The sequence below is a fragment of the Caloenas nicobarica genome, chromosome 3 (genome assembly GCF_036013445.1).
Source record: "Caloenas nicobarica isolate bCalNic1 chromosome 3, bCalNic1.hap1, whole genome shotgun sequence".
Taxonomy (NCBI): Eukaryota; Metazoa; Chordata; class Aves; order Columbiformes; family Columbidae; genus Caloenas; species Caloenas nicobarica.
The window spans coordinates 103,855,844-103,881,947 of record NC_088247.1 but is presented as its reverse complement, the minus strand read 5'-3'; the positions used below and the strand labels follow the sequence as shown (position 1 = coordinate 103,881,947).

Here is a 26,104-nt window from a genome sequence, read left to right as displayed (position 1 = left end):
CAAAAAACTCCCAAGGTATTTCAACCTTTAGTCAAAGAGGGCACCTTAACTGAGAAGGAACCTTAACTGGTTCTTAACTGGGGCTGCCTGACCACCACTGCTTTGTTCACTAGCACAATGCCAAATAGCCAAGAGACCTGCATGTCCAGATTGACTGTACAGAAACTCAGCAGCAATGTTAAAAAAAAAAAAAAAATCAGTCATGCTACAGAGAAAACTGACAAAATGAGGCTGACAACATGCTGATGAACAAGGTTACACGTGTTTGTGGTAAACTGATGAGGCCTTACTGGAACAAAACAAAGCAAGAGTCAAGGCAGGGTGCTCTCCACTGGCAAATGCAGCTGCTTTTCCAACATCTGCCAGAGCACATGCAGTGGAACACAGGATGATTTTGGGCCCTTGGCATCTTTTCTGTGTACAGCCTTCAGGGATGTGGCCCCCTAACAAATCCACTGACTCCCAGAAGCAGACATCAGGGTTTGTAAGGCAATGCTTTGTAACTTCTGGGTGGTTTAGCTCACAGGTGCTCATCTGCACCTGGACAAGGCAACACAGAGCCCCTGTGCTCAATTAGCACACATCCTCATTAATAGAAGAAGCCAATTCAAACTCACCAGGTCACAGGGAAGCTCACGAAGTGGCAGTAACTCTGTGAAACCCTCCTGTCCAAACAGCCAGCCCAAGAACCGGATACTCTGCACTGTTGGAAGTGTCCAACTTCTCTGACCACCACTGTCCCTCAGCAAGGTTACCAGGGGCCTGTGTTCTTGCCAAGCATTGCAGCACTCCACACACTCGTCACAAAAGTCAAATGAGGGCTGGGCAGCACCTCTGAGTTGCTAAAGGCCTAAATGATCTTGATACCCAAGTAAAGTCAATCGGCAAGTGTTCGACACTCCTGCCAGAGCTTGGTAACATTAGGAGACAGCAGGCAAGTGACAAAAATCCAGAGCATTTCTGCCTCTCAGAGCTGGCCTTTCACAGCTATTCCCTCTTCACTCACATCCAAGCCCAGGGCAGCTGTGACCAGGCTCTGGGCACACATCAGGTGCAACTCAATAGCGTCTTAAGAATTTTAAATTAATTCCCACCTACGGTAGTTAAACTTCAGAGCTGATTTCCAGACCCCACATAACCAGAGGCACTGGCCACAGAAAGCAAGGAGCACAAGAGTTCCTCCTGGATCTTCACCATGAACCATCAGTCATTGGCACCTGGCAGCTTCTGGAGGGTGAGAAAACAGCATATGGGGGTGGCAGCCTTTGACACAGCAGCTGCTGCATCCCACCTCACTTGGTTAGTGTTGCCATCAGACTGGCACGCACCTAAACCAAGTGATTAGCAAATGAAGAACGATGACATGCCACTATCAGGACTCTCTGGAACAGGGAGCTGGTCTTGCTTTATTGGCTAGCCCAAGTTATTTAATACAATACTAGATCCAGCCTCATCAGTCAACACCTACAAAAATTCAAGTAGAAGCACAAGCCAAGCAAGCAGAGTACTTCAAACACTTAGACATTGACTCAGTTTCAGTGACATCTTGAAAGCTATTTCCAGACAAGTGTAACAGCTATTTTCAGCTAGATCTTTCTTTCCCTATCAAGTTGTGCAGGAAGGCAAAGTGGACAGGTCCAGATAAGGTTTGAACTCAGCACACCTGCTATCTTCCAGGAGTAACCCAACAGTTCAGTGCAGACACTGATGTCACTCATGCCTTCACCTGTGATCACTGACTTCAGAGCCCAGTGGAGTAAGTGCCAGTTTGAAGTCTCCTCAAGATGAAAACAAGTGTTTTATAGCTGATAATCTTATCAGCCTTTCCAGCAAAGCTTCAGTGCCAACAAAGCATATAAACCATAAACATGCTGTAATGGGAGAGGACTGTGGATAAAACCTTGACCACTTCAGGTGAACAAAGAACAGGATCATGTTTTTGTCATCGTCCTCCTCCTTTCTAGCAGGACACTTGTGTACAAAGTGTGATATATTCCTGCTTCTCACCAATTGCTTTTAACACAGGCATTAAAATTCACAGAGAGCATCACCTTATTTTCAACCAATTCCTGTTGTGTGCCTGACACAATAGAGGCATTGGGAAAGTGATAGTGTATAGTGGACACACCTAGTTGTTTTATACTGGGATTAGACTGAATTCAATCAAGTTTATCTCCACCACATTAGAAAGCCACTTGTCCTGTCTGTCCACATTCACTTAACACTGATTCTAAACAGCTGAGAGTAGATCACAAGACATCAGTTGCCACACCTGGCAGCATCACGGAAGACAGCTGAGGACCTTTGCTACCACTTACCTTGAATGCTCAACATCTGTCCCAGCTTCAGTGCTGCTCCCCGGACCTTGCACAAGGTTCTCACAATTCTTTCTGCATTGGCTTCCGACAGGAATGGGCTAGAATCCATAACCGCTTTCTTTCCTGAGCACAAGGAAAAAAGTGTATGTCTCAGAAACAACCTTATCTCAGCAAGCTCACTTCATTGTGTTAGCCCACATTCAACAGATCTGCCCTTCCCCAGAGAAATCAAACTAGGACTCCACTCAGTATCTTCACTGCAGCCCAGGGGCACAGACTACAGTTGTACATGGGTCTTGTGACAACTCTGACACCGCTGGCCTGAGGGGCAGCAGCAGCAAGTCACAGCCTCCGTGGATGTCTGTGCTGCTGTGCAAGCTGGACAGATGTTGGTGCTTGAACTCACTGTACCAGCTAGCTCAGCATAAAACACTACGTGAAGGTCTCCAAGGCCCACACGGTAGGCTGCAGCACAGCCATGGCCTCAGAAGAGCAGCAGGGGTGAGCAAGGGGGAATTGCCAAAAGCCTTGACAGCTCACTGGCACAGACTGAGAGCGTGCTGGCACTTCTTAGGGAGGAAGCAGGGGTTCACACCAGCGCCAAACTGCTTTTCTCGTACCAAGTAATTCTTGCCTGAAACACATACATTCATAGGCAATTGCACAACCAGAGTGTGCACTGCTCTGTAGGGAGCAGACACAGCTTTCACGTTTTCAAGTGCACAATAACTTTCTTCTCTAATCAAACTGAAATTTACTGTCTCCTGATATACAGACAAAACAAACTCTCCTCATACCATAACCCCAAAACACTACGGCTGCATACAGCATTTTGAGAAAGCAGCCAATTGTTAAATCTGTGATGAGGTTAATCAAGCTAGTCAAATCCAGGGAGGCTGGAGATAGTCCTGACAGGAGAAGCTCAGCAGGAGCTCTCATCTGTGATACCATGCTCTTCTTGGACAGTTGCACTGAAGGTGAAACTAACCCCTGTTGTCAAAATTGCCAACCTTTTTCTCTCTGTCCTCACACATGCGTGGTGTTCCTCTGGGCAGCTTGCGACTGAGAAAGACGCTGGCTTTAGACTGGAGAACATCTCAACATGCTAAGTCACTTGTTCTGAGTGCATATACAAGCCATGCAGGGAGGAGGCCAAACCCTCCTGTCCTTACTCCCATCAGCAGTCACGCAAGCATCAGCTTGCACAGAACAAGGCCCAAAATATACATACTGAAGGGAGAGGGAAGGAGACTCTTGGTCCCTTTGGTAGAAACAACCCAGAACTCCTCCTCCCATTGCTGCCCAGTAGAGCAGGGTCAGAAGGGGCAGCCAGGCACCCACGAGCCACTTTTCTTGGGGCTGCAGCTCAGCTCCTGCTTATGGAGAGCCAAGCAGGAGGAAGGTCAGGTCCTACAGCCAGGCTGCTGGGCCCACAGCTGGTATGCCAATCTTAGAGCCACATCATTTTTTTCAACACATCGGAGGAAAGGGTACTAAGGACAGAACAGCTGAAGCCCACATATACAACAAGCAGGGCCCAAAACAGCACAGCAACTGAAATGGCCCTGAAGATCTCAGGCAGATGGAAATTACTGGTGTGTCATGTAGTAACCGCAGCAGCACGAGATGCTCTCCAGCTAGCTCTCAGGAGGTATACAGAGACAGGCCAGGGGAGAGGAGAAAGAACCAAGACTGAAGTAGCTGCTGTCTAAACTCTGGTGGCTCACACAACTTGGTACCCCTTTCCTGAGGTGCTAAGCCTGTTACTGATGTGACAGACATCCTTCAGCCGCAGCTGGCTTGCTTACAAAGCATTCCTTAGAGATGCGATGCCACTGAACTCTCCACTGGCAGCACAGAGAGGTGCCAAGCACTGCCCTCCCCTGTCCTTCAGCCTCTCCTGTCCTCCACCTGTTTTGTGGGAGAGCAGCAAGATGGCACTGCATGTGCGACATGCATCTGTACCAATCTCTCTCCTAAATAAAGAACGTACATGAAAAGGAGAGAGGAATAAAGACACCAGGAGCGAATACACAGGACAACTATCCTGCTCTTGAGAGCAAGATGCAGAGAAGCAGGAGAGGCCCAGAAGTCACCATTTGCATCTCACATAGCAACCCTCAGAGCACATTTTACTCTGGATCCTGAATGTGAGTAGTCGGAGAGACGGAACAGGTAGAGCTGCCCAGGGCAGAAGGATGTGGCTTTACCCACTTGGAAAGCTGGCTCTGGAGAGTGGAGTGCTTGGAGCCATCTAACAGAGCTCTGGCTCCCAATGATCCCATCAGGAAAACTCTGTCTTTAGCAATGATGAGGCAAATAATCCCTTGTATGAGCTCCATCAGACACACAGGAGCTAGGGAAAGTACCGAGTCAAAGCCTTCACACCACCTGCACACAAAAACATCCTCCTTTGAGTCTGCAGCAAGATAAAGGAGTTAGTTAATGATTAAAATAACCTCCAGAAGCCAACAAACCCTGACAATTTTTAAAAAGCCTTATCAGAGAAAGAGCCAAACACAGGCACTCCCCATCCTCTTCTCCTGGCGTGCTGCTCATCAAAGCCAAGCCCCAGGGGCACTACGTGCTCACCAGGCAGCCCCACAGCACCTCATCAGCTGTGGCTTATGTACTTTGCTAAAAGTGGGCATGAACTTGAAAAGCAAGAAAGTGACTTGAGAGTCAAAAGCAAGATTATGAAAATGGCAAGTGAAGAGGGAAAAAAAAAAAAACAAAACACAACACACCACCACAGAGAAACCAGACACAGGCTTCCAAGGCTGCAGGGAAAGGAAGTGGGGATAAAACCCAGCACAAGTTCATGAAGAAATATACCAATATTTCCTGAGGGAATGGCAGGAAGATGTGCCAGGGGAGGTTTAGGTTGGACATTAGGAAAAGGTTCTTCACCCAGAGGGTGCTGGAGCACTGAAACAGGCTCCCCAGGGAGATGTCACGGCCCCAAGCCTGACGGTGTTCAAGAAGAGACTGGACAACACCCTCAGACACATGGTGAATTTTGGGTTGGCCTATGCAGGGACAGGAGTTAGACTCAATGATTCTTGTGGGTACCTTCCAACTCAGGACATTCTATGATTCTATAATTTTAACATTTTTCCCAAAGATGTCTGGCACCTTTTGGTGCTGCAAATGATTTCCTCCCCCCCTTAAGATCACAAAGTTGTTTTGGGGATTTTTGGGGGTTTGTTGTGGTTTGGTTTTTTTTACTTACTTCATCGGGGAAAGAAAAAAGGCAAAGAGAAGTCACATCTAAGTAAGCTGTGGCAACAAGCAGAACTCAGAACTGAAGGCTCTTGCAGCCATGGTACCTGGAGCCTCAGTTCTTCCCCCACAGAGGCAGCAGGCAGATGCCCTCAGGAGTGCTTGACCCACACTTTTCTTTCCAAATCCAGAATTGATGTGAATGCTTCCAAACCTGTGTGCATCTCACAGCTGTATCGCTGCTTTTCTGCCTCCTTTGCTACTGTCAAATTGAGAACTTTGCATGCGTTTGTTTTTAGCACCATCCACCACAAAAACTTTGGGGCAATGGAAGAGTCAAAAACATAGCCTAAGCACTTAGGACTGATGAAACGCGGAGATTACATTATTCCTTTTAATAAAAAAACAACTCTACATTCAAACCTAGGCCAGCTGCCAGCCCTTCGGGGCTCTGCCCAGCGACCAGTAGAACAGCCCTGTACAGATCATTAATGAGTTACAAAGTTGACCTTGAACTCGGAGTCTCTTTACTAGTAATGGCAGCTATTTATCTGGGCACCCTTTCGTTTTTATTCCTGGAAACTTATTCTACCCTCCCATTCCCATCCCGTGTCACACTCTAAATACTGAGACTGCCGTCAAGGTCACCAGTGACCGAGGAGGTTATTTTTAATTAGCTACATCAGCCTACCAATAAAATTCCCACTGGAAATCAAGCACAGCCTTTTTTTTTCTTTTTTTTTTTTAAGAAGATGAACCAAACCACTTAGTAAAGAACTTAATAAAGCATTAGGCCCTCAAGCCCTTAAACACACACACGCACACCACACACTGCACCTACTCACAGAAATTTGGTTGGCAATGGAAAGAATTTATGTCCAGGACATCAGGCTTGGATGAAGAAGGGAGAACTTCAAACTCTTGCACCAGATGATTTTGTTCTGGGATAAATCCCTTAAAAAGTGAATTGTTTATGGAAACAGAGACAATTCAAAACAGAGAGAGGGGAAGGACCCTGTGGCTACTAAACCAGGATGGGGAAATTGAGCGGAAAAATCAGCACTAAGGCAGTTGGTAGGGAACATGCAGGACATTGTGGTCCCTCCATTTGATGACAGCAATGGAAAGAAGTACGAGCCATGCTGTTAAGATCACTTTAGCTCAGGAGTTTCTGGCTTGCGGTTTTGTCACTGAAGGACCAGTGTTTCTAGCACCATTTTAAAGGAGTGAAGACACTTTAATTCGTAGTGCCTGGACAAGAGGATGGTAACCAAGAGAAGGCTCCTTCCCATCCTGGCTGCCACTGAGAGTGTGAAATTCTTAGGCATGCCTTCAGGCATATACACATCCCACTTGTTTAAGTTCGAAGTGCCAAGAAGTTGCTATTAATATTGCAGCAGTGGGGAGAGAAAAGACATCATCTACCAGCTTCCAGAGAACAGGACAATATGTCCATCCTCAACAGAGACAGGTCTCAGCCTGAGCTTATGGTGCTGCAGCCAGAAAATTTGGACACAAATGCCTCAAGCTGGATTCATGAAAGGGGTGCAGAGCTATTTTTTTTAAGAAATATAGAGGTACCTATGTCAAGAGATTTCCCCCAAGACCAGCTAAGGCTGGTACTGCCAGAAGAACAGTAAGAAAATAAGATCTTGGACTCAAAACTGCATACATATCCTCTGCCATGCATTTTTGCAGGAGGAGGGCCCACAGAGGGAGTTCTCATCCATGGGGCCTTACTCACCACTGTAAATCCTGGGGAAGACACATCCAAGGACACAAACTAGAGGCTGTAGCTGCATCACCTGGAGACTCTGCTGTGTTCTTAGTGTGAGAAGCTCCAAGACAGTACAAGGGTTGAAATAGTCTTTTACTTCTGGCCCACCTCAGCACTTGCTGCTATCATTTTCTAACTCCCTTGCCTAGCAGCAGCCCTCATGGCCTTATTCTTTAAACAAGATTTGTTAGAGAAAATTACTCCTCTCCAAGCACAACTCAGGCTGCAGAGCAGGCTTCTAGCAGCAAGTTATAGTTATAGGGGAAAATAATCATTTCCCTAGCAAGAAGAAAAAAAGTCTGAAGGTGCAATTGCTTTATTGCAAGGAAAAAGCATCTGTTACCTTCTAAAGAATCCTTTCCCATGCTGTGAGGAAGAGAAACAAAGCTCATGTTATTTCCCCAAATTTCATAGCTCTGCAAGCTCATGTTTGTATTTTGGGGTGTGCCCAATTAGAAAATAATCTGGCAAGCAGAGAAATACCAAGAGTTGCGCAATCTGTTAAAAGCAAAGCCAACTTCTAACAGGTATGAATGACCTGTAAAACATCACAAGCACTGAAAGCAAAACCCTTCAAGGATTCTCTACAGGATGGGCCACATTTGGCTGAATGCATGCTTTTAAATCAAAGCAAAGAAACCCACCCAGCCTCAAACACCTCAGGTTGTGGACAGAAACAATAACTCTTAGCCAAGGATCCTTTTTCTCCACTGGGCTCCTTTGTATCCCGTAGTTGTACAGGGACCACAAAGATGCAAGCATTAACTAGGAGTGTCCTGGCTGGCACACAAGCCCTCCCCTACCCCTGTGCCCCCACCATAGAGAATGTGTTTCATCTGCTGGGGTGCTGGGTTTTGGCTGGGGGATAGGGGGTTTTGTTTTGGTTTTTGGGGGTTGGTTTGTTTTGTGGGGTTTTGTTGGTTGGTTTTTACCCCTCCCCTTCCAAATTTCTTCAGTTTTCAGCCACCCCAGTGCTTTCTGGAATAGAGGTTCACACCTTCTCAGTCTCCATCTCCTCCCTACCCCCAAAGACAACCAGGGAAAAGACACAAACTGGCCTCATAGTAGAACACTGCTGGCCACAGAGTAAAATGACAAGGGTCCAGCAGCTGTCACTACCTCAAAGTACTGCTTCTGAACCAGGAACGATTTTTACCTCTAGCTTTAGCCCTTTCCTCAGTTCCCTCCAGTCACTGGAAATAATCTAAACACACAAACATGCCAGCCAAACCAGACAGAGCAGCTGAAGACCAAACAACCTGCAGTAACGGTAACAAAAACACTTTACATTTTGCAGTATCCCACCAAAAGGCTTTTTGTGGATAAGAAACAAATGAACGGAGCCATAAGCTGTAATCTCATGTTTTCTAGGAAAGAATGCCATGTCCTTTCTATGTGCTAAACCATTCACGTGAACAGAACCATTCAGTACCACAATATTTTACCAGCGTGAGTTTACAAGAAAGCCACCATGGCATGGCCAGGTACACCTCAGGAACATTTTACCTGCCATTCCAAACAAAGTGGGAAGAAAACAAGACCAGGTCAATTTGCACAGCACAGCCTTTTGACCTGTTACGAGAATCCTTCAGATGGTGGCAAAAGATAGATACTAGAAATAAAGAATTGCCATTTAACATGTACAGAAAGTGTTGTCTCTCTCTTTGAAGAGAGCAGCCATCCTTGGATTTCCTAGTAGGCAGAACATCCTTAATTTTCAAACAGAGTGCAACCACTAACAACAAAGTTTTCAGACATAAGGGCTCATCTACATTTTCTATATGGACAGAACTACATGGTTTCATTGAGGAAAGATTTTAAAACACCAAGACGACATAAGAGCAGGCACAAGTATTATATTCGAATTCACGGGTGGCTGTGGAAAAGTCAGCTGTAGGAATCGTGCTGGCAGGTACTCATTCACTTGCATATACCCCTGATCTCTGTCTACATAGGAGGGCTGTGGTATACTCATATGGAAAAAAAGACTTGGGAGACAGAGAAGGATTATGTTAAAAATAAAAGAACTACCCACATCCCTCTATTATTTTGACTGCCTCACCATCCCACATTCAAAAGTATAAAATTTTGCAAGGGCAGGTAAACTGCATCTGGGAAATTTAAAAAAAAAAAAAATAGATACATATATAAAGGGCTTACCATTGCGTTCCTCAGGTCTAAGGCTCTTCTTTGCAACTTCTGCCAATGCCCCAATGCCAAGACCAACAGCTAGTCCTTTAAAATAAGAAGAAAAAGACCCAGGTTAGAATGAAAAAAAACCTTCTGAGCCACAAACAAAGGCATTTTTGTAATTAATCTTCACCCGTACAGTCAAATGCACAGCAGCAAAACAGCTTGATTAGAACATCCTGGCTCTTGCAATTGAGTAATCTTCAAGTTTGACACTGACCGGTTTTCTCCTGTACTTCATCAGCCCAGCACACCAGCCAGGTATCACAGGCTCGGCCAGTCTGGGATGTCCAGCTTTTATAAAGTACATCAACAAGTGCTACTCAGAGCTCTGTGCTCTGGCTGAGGTCCCACTGTAGGCTCATATCATGGAGTTTCAAAGAAGGGAAGAAAAAAAAAAATTCTCACAAACATGGTTCTCAAAGTACAACTCTCAGGAAACAACAGAATCCCCATCACCCCCCCAAACTGTGCCACCACAGTAGGGGGAAGCAAACCTGTATTTAGATGAAGCCACTGCCAGTAGAGGTTAAGGTTCCGTGACCCTACTGTCTATGCATTCGGGTTTATTTGTGCTCATAAGCTGTCTTTGACTTTCACATGCTCTTTGACTATGACGAACATATTTTTCCCGAGGCCCACCTTGTGCAAGCAGCGTTGTAATCTGCAGTTCCAAGGAGCGGTGCTGGGGAACAGTGAGTAGCCCTGCACAGCAACAGCAAACCCATAAAACCAAACACCAGCATTCCCTGTGCCCTTTCACACCTGCACGCAGGGAACTGCAGGGTGTTGGTTCAACAGCCACAGATTAAGCTACAACAAAAGAAGTGTTATCTGCCTCCACTACCTTGACCAAAGCCACTGAAGATTAACTGAGACACAGATCTAATTATGCAGTAATCCATACTACCAAAGGTCCCACCGCCTTCCCAATTTAAAAATATTTATTTTGCTGGATAAAGTGACTTGCGCAACCAGAACAGCTCGTGTTTCTTCACATCCCCTCAGCAATGGTACAGTACTGGGTGTGCACGTTTTCCAATCACCCCCAAGCCCTCCTTGAGGCTCCACAAGACAGCTTCCCAGGCCAAACAACTGGGGGACACCGGGTACAACGAAGGCAGCACAGCTGACCAGCACATGGCACTTCGCACATGTGTGCAGGACGAAACACATGCACACATTTTGCAGTCTCAAGTTGAACTTCATCTTGCACTGAGTTTTTCCCCTCTCCCACCAGGTAATTACAACCCCACCTCCACCAATACAACTTCAAACTTGCACAGTATGTCTGCTTCAGAAACAGCTCCATCTGCAACCTTGCAGACTACATGCACTGGGCCAAAGAGTCCAGTGTCAGGTGAAGCACAGGAGGCATCGGTGACGTGACAAGGGACTGCTTCCAGGGCCGCTCCCGTGCCATTTAACTGTCAGACCTTTCATTCTCCATGGCACACGAATGTTTCAGAGCATATGGCATAATACAGAAATCTGCATTCAGTGAAAAATTCAACTTTCACAGGATGCCATGATTTTAACATTATTATAGCTAGACTGAAAAGTCCTGAATTTTTTTGTTTGTTTTGGGTTGGGTTTTGGGGTTATTTCTTTGGGTATTTTTGATGTGGGGTTTTTTTGTTTTGTTTTTTTTTAAAAAAAAAAAGTTTTCCATATTTTCTGCAAGTTTTCCTATGGAGGTGGCAGGACTGAAATGCCAAATTTAAGCCTAGGGAAGTCTGCTGTCACTAGCTAACTTGTGCAGACCCTTCCACAGTGCCAAGCCATGCATGACCACTGAGTGAGTCTTTTGCACCAGAAAACGAGAGGTTTAATGAGCTGAAAGTGAGAAAAATATTCCAAGACTCCACAGGCAAGAAGCAAAGAGACTTCTCAAACACAGCATAAACAATATCAATTAAAATGCTCATACAGAGTCATCTCCCATCAGATCCCACATGCAAGGCAATAACTTGGAGCAGAAGAGTCATACAGGAAGCCAATGAAGACAGATCTCATCAACAAAATGTGGTTTTGTATATTGAATACCACTCAGGAAGGACTTCTGTTGGCCTTGATCCCACTGTCACCACCTCCAAAGCAATGCTACCCATTAGGAATCTGCTTGGTCATTATCAGAGCTGGACTGAAATGGGCTGGCAGTCTTTGGTTCCAAATTCAATACATTGCTTCTCCTTCTAAAAACTCTATGTTCACTACAGAGATTCACTGCCTGCATCTAAAATAAAACATATCTGAAGTTTCTAATCTCTGTTCATCGTTAAGACAGAAACTACTTCAAAGGCAAACAAAAGACCAGGAACCAGATCCTACTCTGCCTTCCCAAATAGGGAGAAGTTCTAGCATGCTCCAAAGTAGCTTGTGATTTACACCAGTGCTGAAAGATCAGACTCCAAACAAGAGTGTGTCACACCTCCCCTCTCCTGGAGGCACACAGTTGAACATCTGAACTAAACCACATTGTGGACTACACTAGAACAAGAGCTTCTCTTACAATAGGTACTCTTGGAATTTGCTCACTGCTCCACCCTGTCCAATTTGCTAGAAAATTAACTCCAATCACCAGTCAACGACTTGTTTCAAATAAACTGAAGCCAGGCACAAATACGCTTCCTGTTAAACAGTTGCTAAGGTTTAAAGACCTTAAGTTTAAACAAAGGCTTCAAGCATCTTCAAACTATCATCACAGTGCACAGCAGGACATTTAGCTCAGGACATTACACAAAAATACAATGCAACGTTCCTACTTCAACTCTTCAGTAACTACCTGGAAACACCTCAAGGCATGCACAGCTCTGCTCTAAAGGTGGTGACAGGAAGGTAGATCATATTCTTGGGACTGTGCAAGATCAAGTGCATCTTGGGTGTTTGCTGCTTCTTATACAGCTGACTTCGTTTCTTGCAGGCTTGGCTGTTATGTGACCTTCTATCACTGAGAATAGGTAACAATTCGAAGTTGTATTTCTCATTGAAGCAATGCCAAAAGTTGTTTTCCCTGAATATCCGGGGCCTAGAAAAAGCTGCCACTTTTCAGAAGTCTCAGTGACCCACTTTATTCCTTTGTTCTTATCAAGTTATCATCAGAAGTACTATGAAATTAGGGAATTAAATAGTGGCCTAAATTCCTAGTGGCTATAACTCCATCCACTAACATCACTACTACGGATAAGTCTTCAAGAACACATTGCTTTGTCCTTTATTAACTTGGATTTCATTCCCCATGGCATTTGGAGCACACACAGCTCGCACAACAAAAAAACACATGAAAAACTTCACCCTTTCTCATCTTACAAACCAGACTAATACTGGAGGCTTCAGAAAACAAGTACTAGACAGGAGGGTTCAGAACCACAACACTCATTTCCTGAAATGGCACCTGATTTGTTTTCCAGGCCTCTTTTACACACACACACCCCCGCATCGGAAAAGCTGTGGTCTAGGCACATATTTGAACACAAATAATGCCGCATACTGGCTCTGGCTGAGATAGAAGTTAATCATCTTCATACCAGCCTGTACCATGCTGCGTGTTGGATTTGTGACTACAGTGTTGATACCACACCGATGTTTTAGCTGTGTGTTTGCACAGCATCAAGGCTTTATCTTTTTCCCACTCTGCCTCTAACAAGTCGGCTGGGGGTGGGCAGGAGGCTGGGAGGGGACATGGCCAAGACAGGTGACCCAAACCAATCAAAGGGATATCCATACCACATAACGTCATGCCCAGCAGTAAAAGCTTGGAGAGAAGATAATGAAAGTGGGAGATGTTTGGGGTTATGGTGTTTGCCTTCCCGAGGAACTGCTAGAGATGTCGAGGCTCCGCTCCCCATGATGCAGCTGGACATCTGTCTGCTGACAGGGAGTAGTGAATGAATTCCTCTTGCTGCTTTGCTTGTGTGTGGAGCTTTGCTTCACCTATTAAACTGTCTTTATCTCAACTCCCAAGTTTTCTCACTTTTGCTCTTCCTACTCTGTCCTGCTATGGGAGGAAACAAGTGAGCAGCTGCATGGGGCTCAGCTGTCTGCCGAGGTCAACCCAGCACAGGCTGCCAGCTGCTCACCTCTTACTGGGACCAGGTCATCCCTCCAAAGAGCCTGCATGGGGGTAGAAGAGCCCGCTCCTCCTCTGGACTGCTAGTCTACTGACCTTGCACAAGTCACTCCTGACGTCTTTCATTTTCCTTGTCTGCAAGGTATTTCCTCCAAGAGTAATCGCTTCAGGACAATTCTCAGCATCACTGAACTGCCACGGCTCAGCACCTTGGAAAATAACATCCCCGAGCACCTTTAGAAAGTCACACTCCTACATTTTACTCTTTATGCAGACAGATTATTTCAGGCCTGGAAAATGCCACTTGGTTTTACACCAAGTGCCCCCTCAGAAATTTTCCAGGCATCTTCAGCACTCGTTACACTTCAAACCAAGCCCATCAAGAGATGATCTGGAATCAGTTTGGTTCAGGAAGAATCCTCTTGCTCAGCAACTGACACAACAAAACAAAGAGGAGACTGAATGGGCTGTTATCACTCTGCTGTGCCTGCCAGGCACACGGTGGGTGACACTCTCCCCTGGAACAGCCTCTGCCCTGTTTTCGGTCAGACACCGCGAGCACCACATCAGACACAGTGCAAGCTGCAGGCAGTTGTGCATAGGTTTCCACTTGCTTTCTGAGCATTAAATGCTCACCAGAATAAGGCCACACTTGCTTGTCACTCGTGGGACTATCTGAATCCTGTTGTCAGTCCCGTATATATTTAATAAGATACCTCAAGAGGCTAGCTTCTTTTTTCTTCTAAAATGGCTACAATCACATTAGATCTAGACTTCACTGCAAGCTTCCTGAATTTTCTTTATTGCAAACAGATCTTATTATACCATTAAAATAATAAACTCACAAACCAGGACTATGATTAAGGGAGACAGAAGCTGCTTAGAAGAGACAAATGATGCAAGGAAGGGAGAACGGAAAAAAGAAAACATCAGGAACTGTGCGGGTGGAACAGATGACCCATCAAGCTACAAAACAAGCATGGAAAAAAAAAACCTGCAGAAAGATCTGTTTTACCAATTCCAGTCCCGGGAGAAAAAAAAGAAAAAAAGCAAACCAAAAAACACACAACACCAAAAAAAAAAATCAAATATGATATTTAGTACTATAAATACAGCCACCAGCAGTCACTCCAGCTGCTGCAAGAAGCATACAAAAATATGTATAAAGGACAAAGAAGTTCAGTAAGAGGATCTTGTGCTGATTACAGAGAAACATTAGCTCAGTATTACATGGAAGCTTTGGAGAAAGTGATCTTCAAGGTGTTCTTTGCTCACAGAAGAGGTGAGAAACTAGGCAAACTCTGCAGTCCAAGTATTTATGCCTCCTGTTACTAATTTGTCCATCACCCATCAGAGTGCCCTGTCACCACAGCTGAGAGATTTAAATTCCCTATAACATTGGAAGACAACAAAAAACCACGCAAAGACAAGAGGAGGAATGATTCAAGTGTGAATGGGATCATGCCAATAGCATGGAAATTCAGCTCTCTGAACCCCAGGAATGGTTAGGAGAAATCTGCTTTTGACCTGCTCAACATCTTCCCATCTTCTCCAAGTCTAAAATGATGTTCCAATATGGAAATTAAAAAAAAAAAAAAGTGTGGTGGTTTTTGTTTGTGGCTTTTTGTTTGTTTGTGGGGTTTTTTCTCTTTAGGTGGCTTTTATCCCACAAAGAAAAGCCAGAGTCAAATTCTAGTTTGACTGGTGTGGAGGTGGCGGGGCAATAATCCACCTCAACCATTAAATTTCCCACAATGATTTCCCAAGGTCTTCAAAGGAAGATGGCACCCCAGAGCACAAAAGAAACAAACTCTGCACAAAAAGCTTACTTGCTATAAGCCACAACTCCCTCACAGATAGGGAGCAGCTTCCTGCCCTTAGTTATTTTCAAGGCAATGCAAAAAGGCAGGTGGCAGAGCTGGAAATAATCACCCCTCAACCCTGCTACCCACCATTTAATCCTGATCACTTAGATGTCTAAGGAAGCAAGGACAGAGCCAAATCACTCCTATTCCACAGGTTAACAGTGATATCCCCTGCAAAAGGGCTCCTTCCAGCTGTTAACCATCATCCCTCGGCAGCAGCAGGTGCTCCCAAAAATCAATAATGTAACTGGAGACTCATTAAATCATCCTACACCTTGTTGCTGACTTCTGTTGAAAAGGCAAGACATGAGAAAATGCACATGAGAGAGAACACAGGGAATCTCAAACTCACCTATCACTGAGCTTTGAAACACTTGATTTACTTTAAGCTTATCTTGCTTTCTCTAAGCAAATAAATTAAAATGGGGCTGATCTTAGGAAAGCAAAAAATCAATTCTCATCTCAGTTGGAAACTGCCTCCTATGCCCTCATGAGACTCCCTTAATCAGCCTCGCTCCTCAGCTTAGAGATTTTTTTTTTTTTTTAATGTATACACATTACCTCTTGCATCACTCCTGAGACTAATTCCCAGAAAGCACTGACAGCAAGGACAGTAAGCAGCTGGGAGAGGCACACAAGTACTGCCTTCCCCTGCTCACAGTCTGAGAGGGAAACAGTCAACCATAAAGCTCACCAACAACTTCAGAGCAACCAAAAAATGGGTACAAGTGAATGGTGCACCACAGCTCTTGCCATCAGATAATGTTCCTTAGTTTAAGCATTGAAAATGCTTCATATCGATGCAATTTGAAAAGAACATTTCTCAGCAGACACAAGCCAGCCAGGAAAAGCCATACTAGAACTGGTTGATGGAGGTTCATAATTGCACTGGTTCTCTCAAGGCCATGTGCAGGTTGGAAAAAGCACTCTAAACTTGGAGCAAATAAAAAGCAAGAGCTGCTCCTTGCTATAAAAGGGTCCCTCTTTCCAGGCAGTTCTAGAGGCTCCTATCAGTCTGGATCAAAACCTGACCATTAGAAAGCATTCCTCACATGTAGTCCTTCCCACATCTGTTGTTTGTTAGCCAGTGTACTGACAATCATATTTCTCCTTGCTCTTGCAAAGAAAAATTCAGAAGGAAAGATAAGCAATGAATGCTAGCATGAGACTGCAGAGACTGGAGAATCTGAACACCATTTTTGCAACACAACGTTCCCCAAAAAGCAGGCTGAAAGCAAGAGCTCTGCCTTGCCAGCAATTTCAATCATATGAAACCGACATCCGGAGCAGAAGGGCAAGACTGAAAAACAGGTGACACACACACACACTGCTTACAAACAATCTCTTTCTTTCTTACTCTCCCTTTGTGGTTTTGGTTTGGTGGGGTTTTTTTTGTTTTGTTTTTTAACCTGAGGTTAGGAGAAGACAGGTAGGTAGTTCTATTTCGCCTTGAAGCGTGAGTCAGCCTTCCCTCACGCCTTGGGTGCCAAGAGCTGGAACGTACAGCGACAGCACTGGAACTCAAAGTGCACAGCAAATTTGGTCATCTGCCACTTCACATCGCTGTGAGCGAGCAGCCACAGACAAATTCAGAAGATGACAGCTAAAAGTGTTGTGATACTTTCCATTAAAAAAAAAAAAAAAAAAAATCAAGGCTGGATTAGAACAGAGACCTGTATGCTACTAGAGCTTAAAAACAAAGTCAAGTGAGTTTTTTTACTCCAAAAAGCAGAGCATGAATTCTGCTTCCCTTTAAGGAATACCAAGCATGCTGAGAAGCCAGAGCGCCTGCAATGAGCTTCAGGGTTAAAGAGATCTGACCAGCATTTAAACCTTATGTTATCACAAAAGTCACTTGCTCTTTATTCCTGCACTGCAGAGGATCGGTCTCTGCCCCCAGCTCCTCCTAGTGTGCATATTACTCTGGCAAAGAGACACACAGAGGAAGAATAATTGGTTTTTTATATAATAGTTGATCTGAATTACATTTGACAGGCTATTTTTCTTTCTTCTGTGATCCATAACACAAGGATGTCTACTTTGAACATGTGCTTCTCTATCAAATTTTGTGGGAAAGAAACAGAAGAGCCACAAGGGCCTAACATGCTACTTGAGACAGACTGTTCACAACCTAGACAGGCTACTATCATCTCAAAACACTACAGTCACAAAAAAGCTAACCATTAGATGGGTAGTCTCTGTTGTTAAGTACAACTAGCTGTGGTCATCTTTTCTACCTGCAATACTGTGATAGTTCCCTTTTTCTCAGGAACACGTTAAGTCCTTTGATGGCTTTGATGTAAGACATCAGGTAAGCATCACCTGTTAATACTACTGAATATATTCAGCTGCTTTTTAACATAGTAAGTCCCATTCTGCAAATAAAATTCACATAGGTTTCAGCTAGCTTGCTCTTACAAGCTCAGACTTCACATCCTTCCCCAGAGAAAATGGTTTATAAGCAAAGACTAATTAAATCAAACCTTGACTAGTATCATTTCCCTATCCTCAAAAATCAATACCAAAAGGATATCTTTTATATTTAACCACTGTTCAGAGAAGTAGCAAGGATAAGTTTGGGAAAAAAATTATTTTAAATAACAGCTGCTCCAGCTGTCTGTGCTTGACAGTAACAGCACACTGTAAGGACTAGGGGAGTGAACTAACATAAGCAGGACCAGGGTATTTGTACGGACTGGAGAACAACCCGCACCTCACTCTCTCCCTCTCATTAAAACAGCACAGTCCAGTATGTCTTACCATGAAGATGTGCAGTTCTGCTATGCACTCCCAAATCATCTGCCCTATGCTCTTAAGAGTGACTTTTTTTTCCATTTCAGAACAGGTATATGAAAACTAAGCTCTGGGAATACGTCAGCCTGCCATCTTAAGACAAATGAAAACATATGCAAATTCCGTAGTTACAGGTAGCTTGCTGGATGCGTCTGAAAGGTCTGTTTAGGTGGGGAGCTTTTTTCTTTGCCATAATATCACAGTAGTAGACATGACAGAAGAATGACAGAAGACAGAATTCAAAGTACAATTTCATTTTGACACAAGGCCAAGATCCATAATTGTAATGAAACGGCCCAAATCAAGCTCTGAGCTCACCAGCTGTTTGTGGGAAAGCACCTTCCTATCAGCAAGCTTAACCAGAAAATAGAACCAACTAATGCTTCAGCAGGAGCACTGTCATAGCCAGTAATCAGTACGTGCAAGCATAGTGACTTTGCAAGTGTGGGTGTGCAAACTGACCTCCAAAGTTAGCAAGCCGTCCGATCCTTGTGACAGGAACCTTCCTCTCCCGGGCCCGCTCACTGAGCTGTAGCAGAAAGAAGGGGAAAGGAAAACAAGAAATCCACAAATTAACTGGGCATATGGTTAGATACCTGCAAATTCAGAGCATAACTTCAAAAGCACTTGAAGAACAACTCTTACAGAAAGCTTTTCTTGAACACTGAGCCTTACATATGTGGAGAGATTTTCAAGTGGACACACTGCAGAACAGATACACCATGAACTGAAACATACACTAGACAGAGGAGTGGATAAGAGGGTTGGAAAGATAGAAGAGCTGACAACCATGTTTAGAAATCTCATTTTAACTTTCACCTTAGCAGCCCTTATTTTGAACATGGAGGAACAGCACAAAGCCAATCCAAACTCCACTCCACGCATGGAATTAAAACTCATGGAAGGTTATCAGGTTCAGAGTACTGTAGATAATCCCACCACACACAACAGCTGGAGCAGCAGAAACATATACAGTTTCATCAAAGCAGTATCCTGAGTGAGGGAATCCACAGTAGCATCTGATACTGGATTTGAGGAAGGAGGCAGAAGGTCAGAGCAGATGGTGTCTCCATTGTGAATTCTGCTGTGGGCTTTCTGTCCTGTCTTACACAAGGGCATGAACCCCTAAAGTAACAATTGTGAGCTATTCTACTCTCCAGTCTACAGGACAACATACCCTCCACCCCCAGAAGGACTGCAATGCACAGTACAGCAAGCCACAGCCTTCACTGAGAGGAACTTGCATTCAATTCATGCTTCGCAGCCATAGCAAAACAACTACCAAAACAGAACAGAGCCCTTCAAGGAGTAGATAGACTCTAGGTCAGTCTTCAAACATTTGTATACTACAGCTGTCCCACCTATTCAACATTTCACCCCGAAAACTGGGGTGAAATACAGACCCATCATTACCATAACATGCATCAATAAGTACATTGAGTCCTCATAACAATGAATGAAAGGAGAGCTGCTGTTAATATAAAACCGAAGTCTAACCCTGTGTATGCTTGTTAAACATGCTCTCATTCCAGAATATCTGATATAGAAGAGGCAGGTGTGAAAGCATAGCCTGAAAAGCTATTGACAGTTCAGGGGCACTGACACTTCCCTCTTTTGCCTCCACAAAAAGGAACAGCTGAAGAGGAAGAAATGAGGGGAACACAGGAGAAGGTAAGGACAATCCAGTATAGAAACCATAGTCCCGAGAATCCTTAATTTAAAAAAACAAACAAAACAAACAACCCACAACATACCATCTGTTTGTAGGGTTTCTGCTCTGAACCTGTTTTGGCCTGTCTGGCTTTATCGATATCTTCAGCTGTTAATCCACCAACAGAGGAATGGTCTTGGTGAAAAGCCCTATTTTGTCCAAAGGTAGCAGCAAAAGGATTTCCAAAGTCCCTAAAGCCTCCAAATAACCTTGCATCCACTTTGGGAGGGAAAGGCTTCTGACCCATGCCAGAATCTCCAGTCTCACCAACACTTCTAAAAGGTCCATTCGTAGCGTAGGAGTGAGCAGGGCCTTCACTGCTGTGTTCATGAGGCTTCCCGGGAGCAGTGGAGAAGTCCATTGAAGCATCTGAGGGCTCTCGAGCTGAGAAGTCATAGTCTTTCCCAAAATCCTCACTAAGATCAGTTAAATTCTCCTGCTGTTTGCCTAGTTCCTGCAAACAATAATAGAAATACTTTAAGAACTTAAAACCTGCTCCCTACCCATCCATGATCCTCAGAGATGGGCATGCAGATGGGCTGTCCTGTCTGCACAATATGTCATTTTTAGAGACTCTGGAACTGTAGACATTCACAGTAAGAAATGGGAAAAAGGAAGACACTGAGGACACACGGGATCACTGCCAGTCTTTTAACCCCACTGATGGGACAAATTCATTAACAGCTTCTCAAATACCCGTAACTGGAGATGCCTTGATCTGCATTCACTGCCAGGAAGGGTCACTGATTGTGGAGTTCACTAGAAGCAATACACTGCTCAGAAACAACAGGTGATGGGAGCTACAATATCACATAAGATATACTTAGGAGGGACAACAAAAGGCTAAACCTCATAATATTCCGTTCTTACCCCTACCCTGCTCCCTCCTCCCACACTGTCCTTAATCATGAAATGTCAGCACTTTCAAGCCCAAAGCTACCCAAGGCAATACCAGATTATTGACAAAGCTCAGCCTTCCATGACCATGACATTACCCACCGCAAAGCACATTTCACTATTCAACCACTAAACTATGGCAGGGTATGTTGTCATCCCAAAGTAGATAAAATTCTGTGCCTGAAGCAAGGATAGCAGCATCAGACACAGCAACACTCAAAGAAAGCCTCTCCTGACAGTCTTTTCTGTTCTGTCATGACCTGCAAGAGTAGCCTCACTAAGTCTAGATATTTCCCACCACTTTTCAATGAAGAAAAAAAAAAAAAAAAAAAAAATATCAGCCAACAGCAGAGCACTCTCTCCTATTTACTTGCTACTCATCATATTGTATTCACCTATCTCAGCAATGGCAGTACCGTGGAACAACTAATACCTATTACAGCAAACCAACAGGATTTTAAATCCTTCTGTGGTCAGGCAAGCGGGCAGCATATTTTAGGCTCTTTCCTAAACACTAATTACATTTCCGCTCCTTACAGAAAAAAAACCAGAACATGGTCTTTCCTGTTATTCAGCAGGTTTCGTGCTATTCTGAACCTCAACATCATGGCCAGGGAATGAAGGAGAAATCTGTTTACAAATGGGGACTGAGGCCACAGTACTGACTGATGATTTGAAGAAAGAATGCCTCTCTACTTACATACTTAAGTTTTAAAAAGCATGTCAGACAGCCAAAACCCTGCCACAGATCAAGAACAGTGAAATACAGTCACTTAACATAAAAGCTTTGCTTTCTTCAAAACAGAAAAGCACGGCAGCTTCAGACCACAGATTTCTTACTGAGCTCTGCTTCAGCAGCAACTTCTCATGCAACTCATGTACAACACCGGGGAAATGTTCTACAGGTGTGTTTGTGGGGCCTCTCTTGTGCAGAGGAACACACACAGAAACAGAAGAACTGTCTCTTCTTGGATGCAAAAGGAAGAAAAAGGCAAGACAAAGCATTGTCTCCATAAACTCACTTAGGGTATTTCTATTGCAGGCTTGCATAGAACTAGGGGAACACAGGCCCAGAGTCTAGGACTGAAGCTATAGGAGACTGCTGTGATACTCCAAGTTTATTGCATTAACCAAAAAAAAAAAAAAAAAGAGTCAAAACCTCACTCATTAGTTTCTGCTTCAAAATCATGACCTGAACTGCACTGTCTTCTAAAGGATTGGTTTTGATTTAGAGAAGTTCTTTTCCTCATACAAGTCCCATGTTTGCAAGAGACAGCAACATTGCAAATGTGAAGCTTTTCTAAATCCATGCCCATGTTCACTATCAGAAGCTGCTACTTTAAAAAAAAAAAAAAAAAAAAAAAAGAGTCTGGCTTTCCTTATGTTGATCAAATGAAAATCTGTTCTGAAAATCCAGCCTGGGCTGCAAGTGATGAACATGCAGACACCCAACCCTGAACCATTCTGAAAAATCTCCCAGGTACCAATTCTTTAAAGAAAGGAAGAAGCACTGAGATAAATCAAATTCACTCTATAAGAGCTCATTCACTTAGGGAAAGGAGAGGTAATCAATGACTTAAGTCTGAGGGAGACTTTAAATAACAAAGCTGATGGCCAATCTTAGCAAGAGCTTGATCTTTGACAAGATAAGGTGAGCAAGTGCTCTTCATTTTCAGCATGTCCTAAATACTCAGGAATGGAAACAGAAACACTCCACAGTAACATTCCCCTCCCATTCCTGTTCAAGCACCTACAGCACACCACAGAAATCTTGGAGAATTCCCAAAGTATTGCAACATCTGTGTTATCAATCCAGCACTTCAGCACTAGGTTCTAGTTCACGATTCAAGTTCCTGGCCACTCTCACAACAAAACCAAGAAGTACGTGGAGGAAAAGCGAAACAGACTAGACTGTGCACAAAGAGCTTTGCTTACCTGCATTTTCCCCAAGGCAGAACTGAACTGTTCTTCAGCAGTGGCCTGGAGAGTCTTTGCAATGGTAACTGCATCACCCCCCATGAGCACCTGCCGAAGCTGTCCTGCTTGAGTTTCTAGGACTGCTTTACTAAGCTTTGTCAAGCCCTTTACCACCATGATGGCATCACCCGCCATGACTGATCTCCTTCCGTGCTGAAAGATGAAAAAGAAAGAAAAAAAAAAAAAAAAAAAAGGCAAGAGGTCAATGAACAAGTTTGCAACCAGTTTCAAGTCACCTAAGAGCCAGTGGCATATCCCGATCTCTTTCCACTTTGGCAACCAGCCACCACAGGAACTTGTTTGCAGCTCAGATAGCACACAGGCCAGCCTGAATGACAGCTCGTTAGCCTGACCTTACCAGGGAAAGCCAGAACTCTCCTTATGCCTGTTCATGAGTTAGGATAGTGTTCCAGGACTCCACACAAATATCCAAGTTACTATTGACCAGGGGAAGCAAAGACACATAAATGTCAGTAATACTGCAAAAACGGTTTTGATTTCTTCCAAATGTTTAAAAAGGATTAAAAGCATTAGCATTTGACCTTTAATTATTATCAGGCCCTGGAACATATTCTCAGTGCCTGATAGCATGGATGAAGCACACTGACAACTCTCACATCCCATTCCTGCCCTGGAGCTATGCCTGCTCATTTTATATAGCCAAATTTCTTCATCCCCACACCAGTCAGGAAGCTTTGTCTGTCCTCCAAGAGCAGTCTGCTCAGGTCTCCACTTCTAGCTCACTCTGCTACTTTTAATTGGAAATTTAAGTACTCTCAGAACACACACCTACCACGGCATTTGCAAAGTACTGCACTACTATGCAAAATTTTTTACTCAGTCCCCTTTCCTGTTCAAGAGGCACTCCATGTCAGATTCATAACAGTCTGTGCAATTTCAGTGTCCTCGAATACAAACTGGGCACTGTAGGATGCAGGTCAGTGTCTGAGAAGAGCAAGTTTCACCAACTCCTTTGTCTCAGCCTAGAACCAAACTCAGGCTCAGAACACCAGCTCTCCTACAATCCCCGTGGTTCATGTAGAAGGAAATTAGGAATGGCTGGGATGCCCAAACCATTTTGCAGAGATCTTCACCTTGTTTCACTCATGTCCCACATCTTTAAAGCACAGTCAGGGTCACAGTTCCAGGGCTGGCCCAGTTGCACATCCTCCCACCTTTACTGACACAGAAGATGGAGATGCACAGTTGACACAAGATGCTGCCTAAGGTTCAACCTTAACCATAAAACATTCTCTGTCATGATCTGGAGAAAAAAAATCTTCTGGCTTTGATAGGTATCAAGCACTACTCTAAGGCCTGATATTTTAGTTATTTCCTACGTAGGTATACAGGCACAATTCATTGTTAGAAGGTAACCTTTCGACACCGACATATGCACAACAGCTATAAACATTAATACACTGATACAATACATTGATACAAGTGGTCCTGAGCCAACAGTACTCATGGTATTACATCCTGCTGCAGACCACAAACAACTGGATCCAGTTACCTCCTCGGGAAATGCAAAGCCTGTCTGCTCTATCAGTCACACAGGAGAAGTATGGACTGCTGCAGCCAAATTTATGGATAAGTACACAATTTTGCTGCCATCACATGGGAGACGCATGGATTACTACAGCTGAATTTCAGAAACACATTATTATATAATACAGGGTAAAGCCCGGTTACTGGAGTATTTGTTCAACAGCTATTAATCAATTATTAAAAACAGGAACAACCGCTGTAGCCAGGAGAGTATTATACATCACATGCTTTAAGTATGGTTGTTATAAAGAGAGCCAAGTGTTGGCAACAAATCTGGGCTTAATGGATTAGCTGTAAAAAAATAAAAATCAAGCCTACCCCCAGTCATTGTTCTGTGGTTATCTTCACAAGACCTATCCATATGTTCCAGAACTGTAACCTGTGTTATTTCTGAATCTCTCTGGAGTTTAATGACTAGGGTTGATTTTAACATTGTGTAACACACTGTTAAACTTGAAAGCTGCCTGTCAGGTAAGGAAATATACTCTGTCAACAGGAGGTGTTTATTGCCCTCCCACATCTTCACTCTGGAAATTTCCACATGGATCTCACTCAAAGCATTTGCCTGCAGTCCCTGAAACAAACACCACAGTACTGTCCTGGCTGAACTGAGATGCTTCAAAGGTTGCCACTGCTAAGAAATAAGTGCTTTTCTAGTCACAAGTATTAGAAGCACAGGAAAGCTTGAATGAAAAAGTTCATACCCTCCCTCCCAAGAAGGGCAACTAAAGGTAATGCAGTATAGATTCGTATACACTTGGACAACACACAAAAACATCTACTTCTTACATGGATTCTTTCTAACCAGAGATACTAAAACCATATCCTCCTTTCACCCAAAAGCAGCTGAAGGATTTATCTTGAAGTGACAGTTGTTATACACTAAATGTGCACTCAAATACATAAATCTTCCCCAAAAAAAAAAAAAATCTCGCAGGGACACTAATGCAACCACAAATGGAAAAACCACATTGCATAATGCATGCTCAACCCCCCGTTGCTAAATATATCAACAAGCAAAGAGGACCAATTGCCCTTTACAGCTTTGGCCATAAACAACAGCACTGGGGACACAGCTGCCGATAACCTTCCCAATTCCATGCTATCGTCCCCACTTTCCTCTGCACAGCAGCTATAACCGCTGAGGTACCGTGCAAGTGGTTTGTCAGCTCAGAAGCATCAGCAACATGCTCCTGTGCAGCGCTGCCAAAGGACAGGCTATTCTAACAGGCCACTTACCCCAGCACCTTGCTGAAGCACAGCCTTCTCTGCAGCAAGCACAAGCCTACACACAACTGACTTGCTGTTTGCAATGATCTTTCAGATTCTGTGCAGGGAGCTCACGGACCCAAACAGAAAGCACAGTACAAGCACCAAGGCATGGCTCAGTAAGGACTTCAGAGGAGAGTCACCAACAAAAAAAGGCTGAGAAGGAAGAACATATTTTCATATTCATATTCTTGCTTTTCAACAGAATCGTGTCTGTAAGCCATCTCCTTCTAGTTCCTCATCTTTTGTACACCAAGGCCTCACCTTTAGCAAAGCATGGTCAGGAAAAATTAGAGGAAATAAAAATATATTACAATGATTAATCCTTTGGCAATAGGCATCAGGAGCAAGAAAATATTCAGGTAATGTCTGTACCCATCATCAAGCAATATGAAAGTGGGAGTGAACAAATGCAATGAGAACTGAACTCATACTGGAGACATCTTCCCAGGTTATCCAGTTTTGTAG

At 44.0% G+C, this 26,104-nt stretch overlaps 1 protein-coding gene and 1 long non-coding RNA gene across 3 annotated transcripts in view; both read right to left on the bottom strand.

Annotated features, from left to right (window-relative positions):
* Positions 1-26,104, bottom strand: part of COQ8A (coenzyme Q8A) — a 47,754-nt gene that overhangs the window by 12,788 nt on the left and 8,862 nt on the right. For both annotated transcript variants that reach the window (XM_065630410.1, XM_065630411.1), the window contains exons 2-6: positions 22,778-22,972; positions 19,989-20,399; positions 18,697-18,763; positions 9,478-9,552; positions 2,319-2,441 (exon numbers count right to left, since the gene is read on the bottom strand). In XM_065630410.1, the coding sequence (XP_065486482.1) occupies positions 2,319-2,441; positions 9,478-9,552; positions 18,697-18,763; positions 19,989-20,399; positions 22,778-22,954 (853 nt within the window). In that variant the 5' untranslated portion in view covers positions 22,955-22,972. The remainder of the gene's footprint in view (positions 1-2,318; positions 2,442-9,477; positions 9,553-18,696; positions 18,764-19,988; positions 20,400-22,777; positions 22,973-26,104) is intronic.
* LOC135986461 (uncharacterized) lies at positions 6,385-7,500 on the bottom strand. The gene is made up of 2 exons (XR_010605893.1): positions 7,285-7,500; positions 6,385-6,494 (listed from the first exon to the last, which is right to left on the bottom strand). It is a non-coding gene; the product is annotated as an uncharacterized LOC135986461 (long non-coding RNA).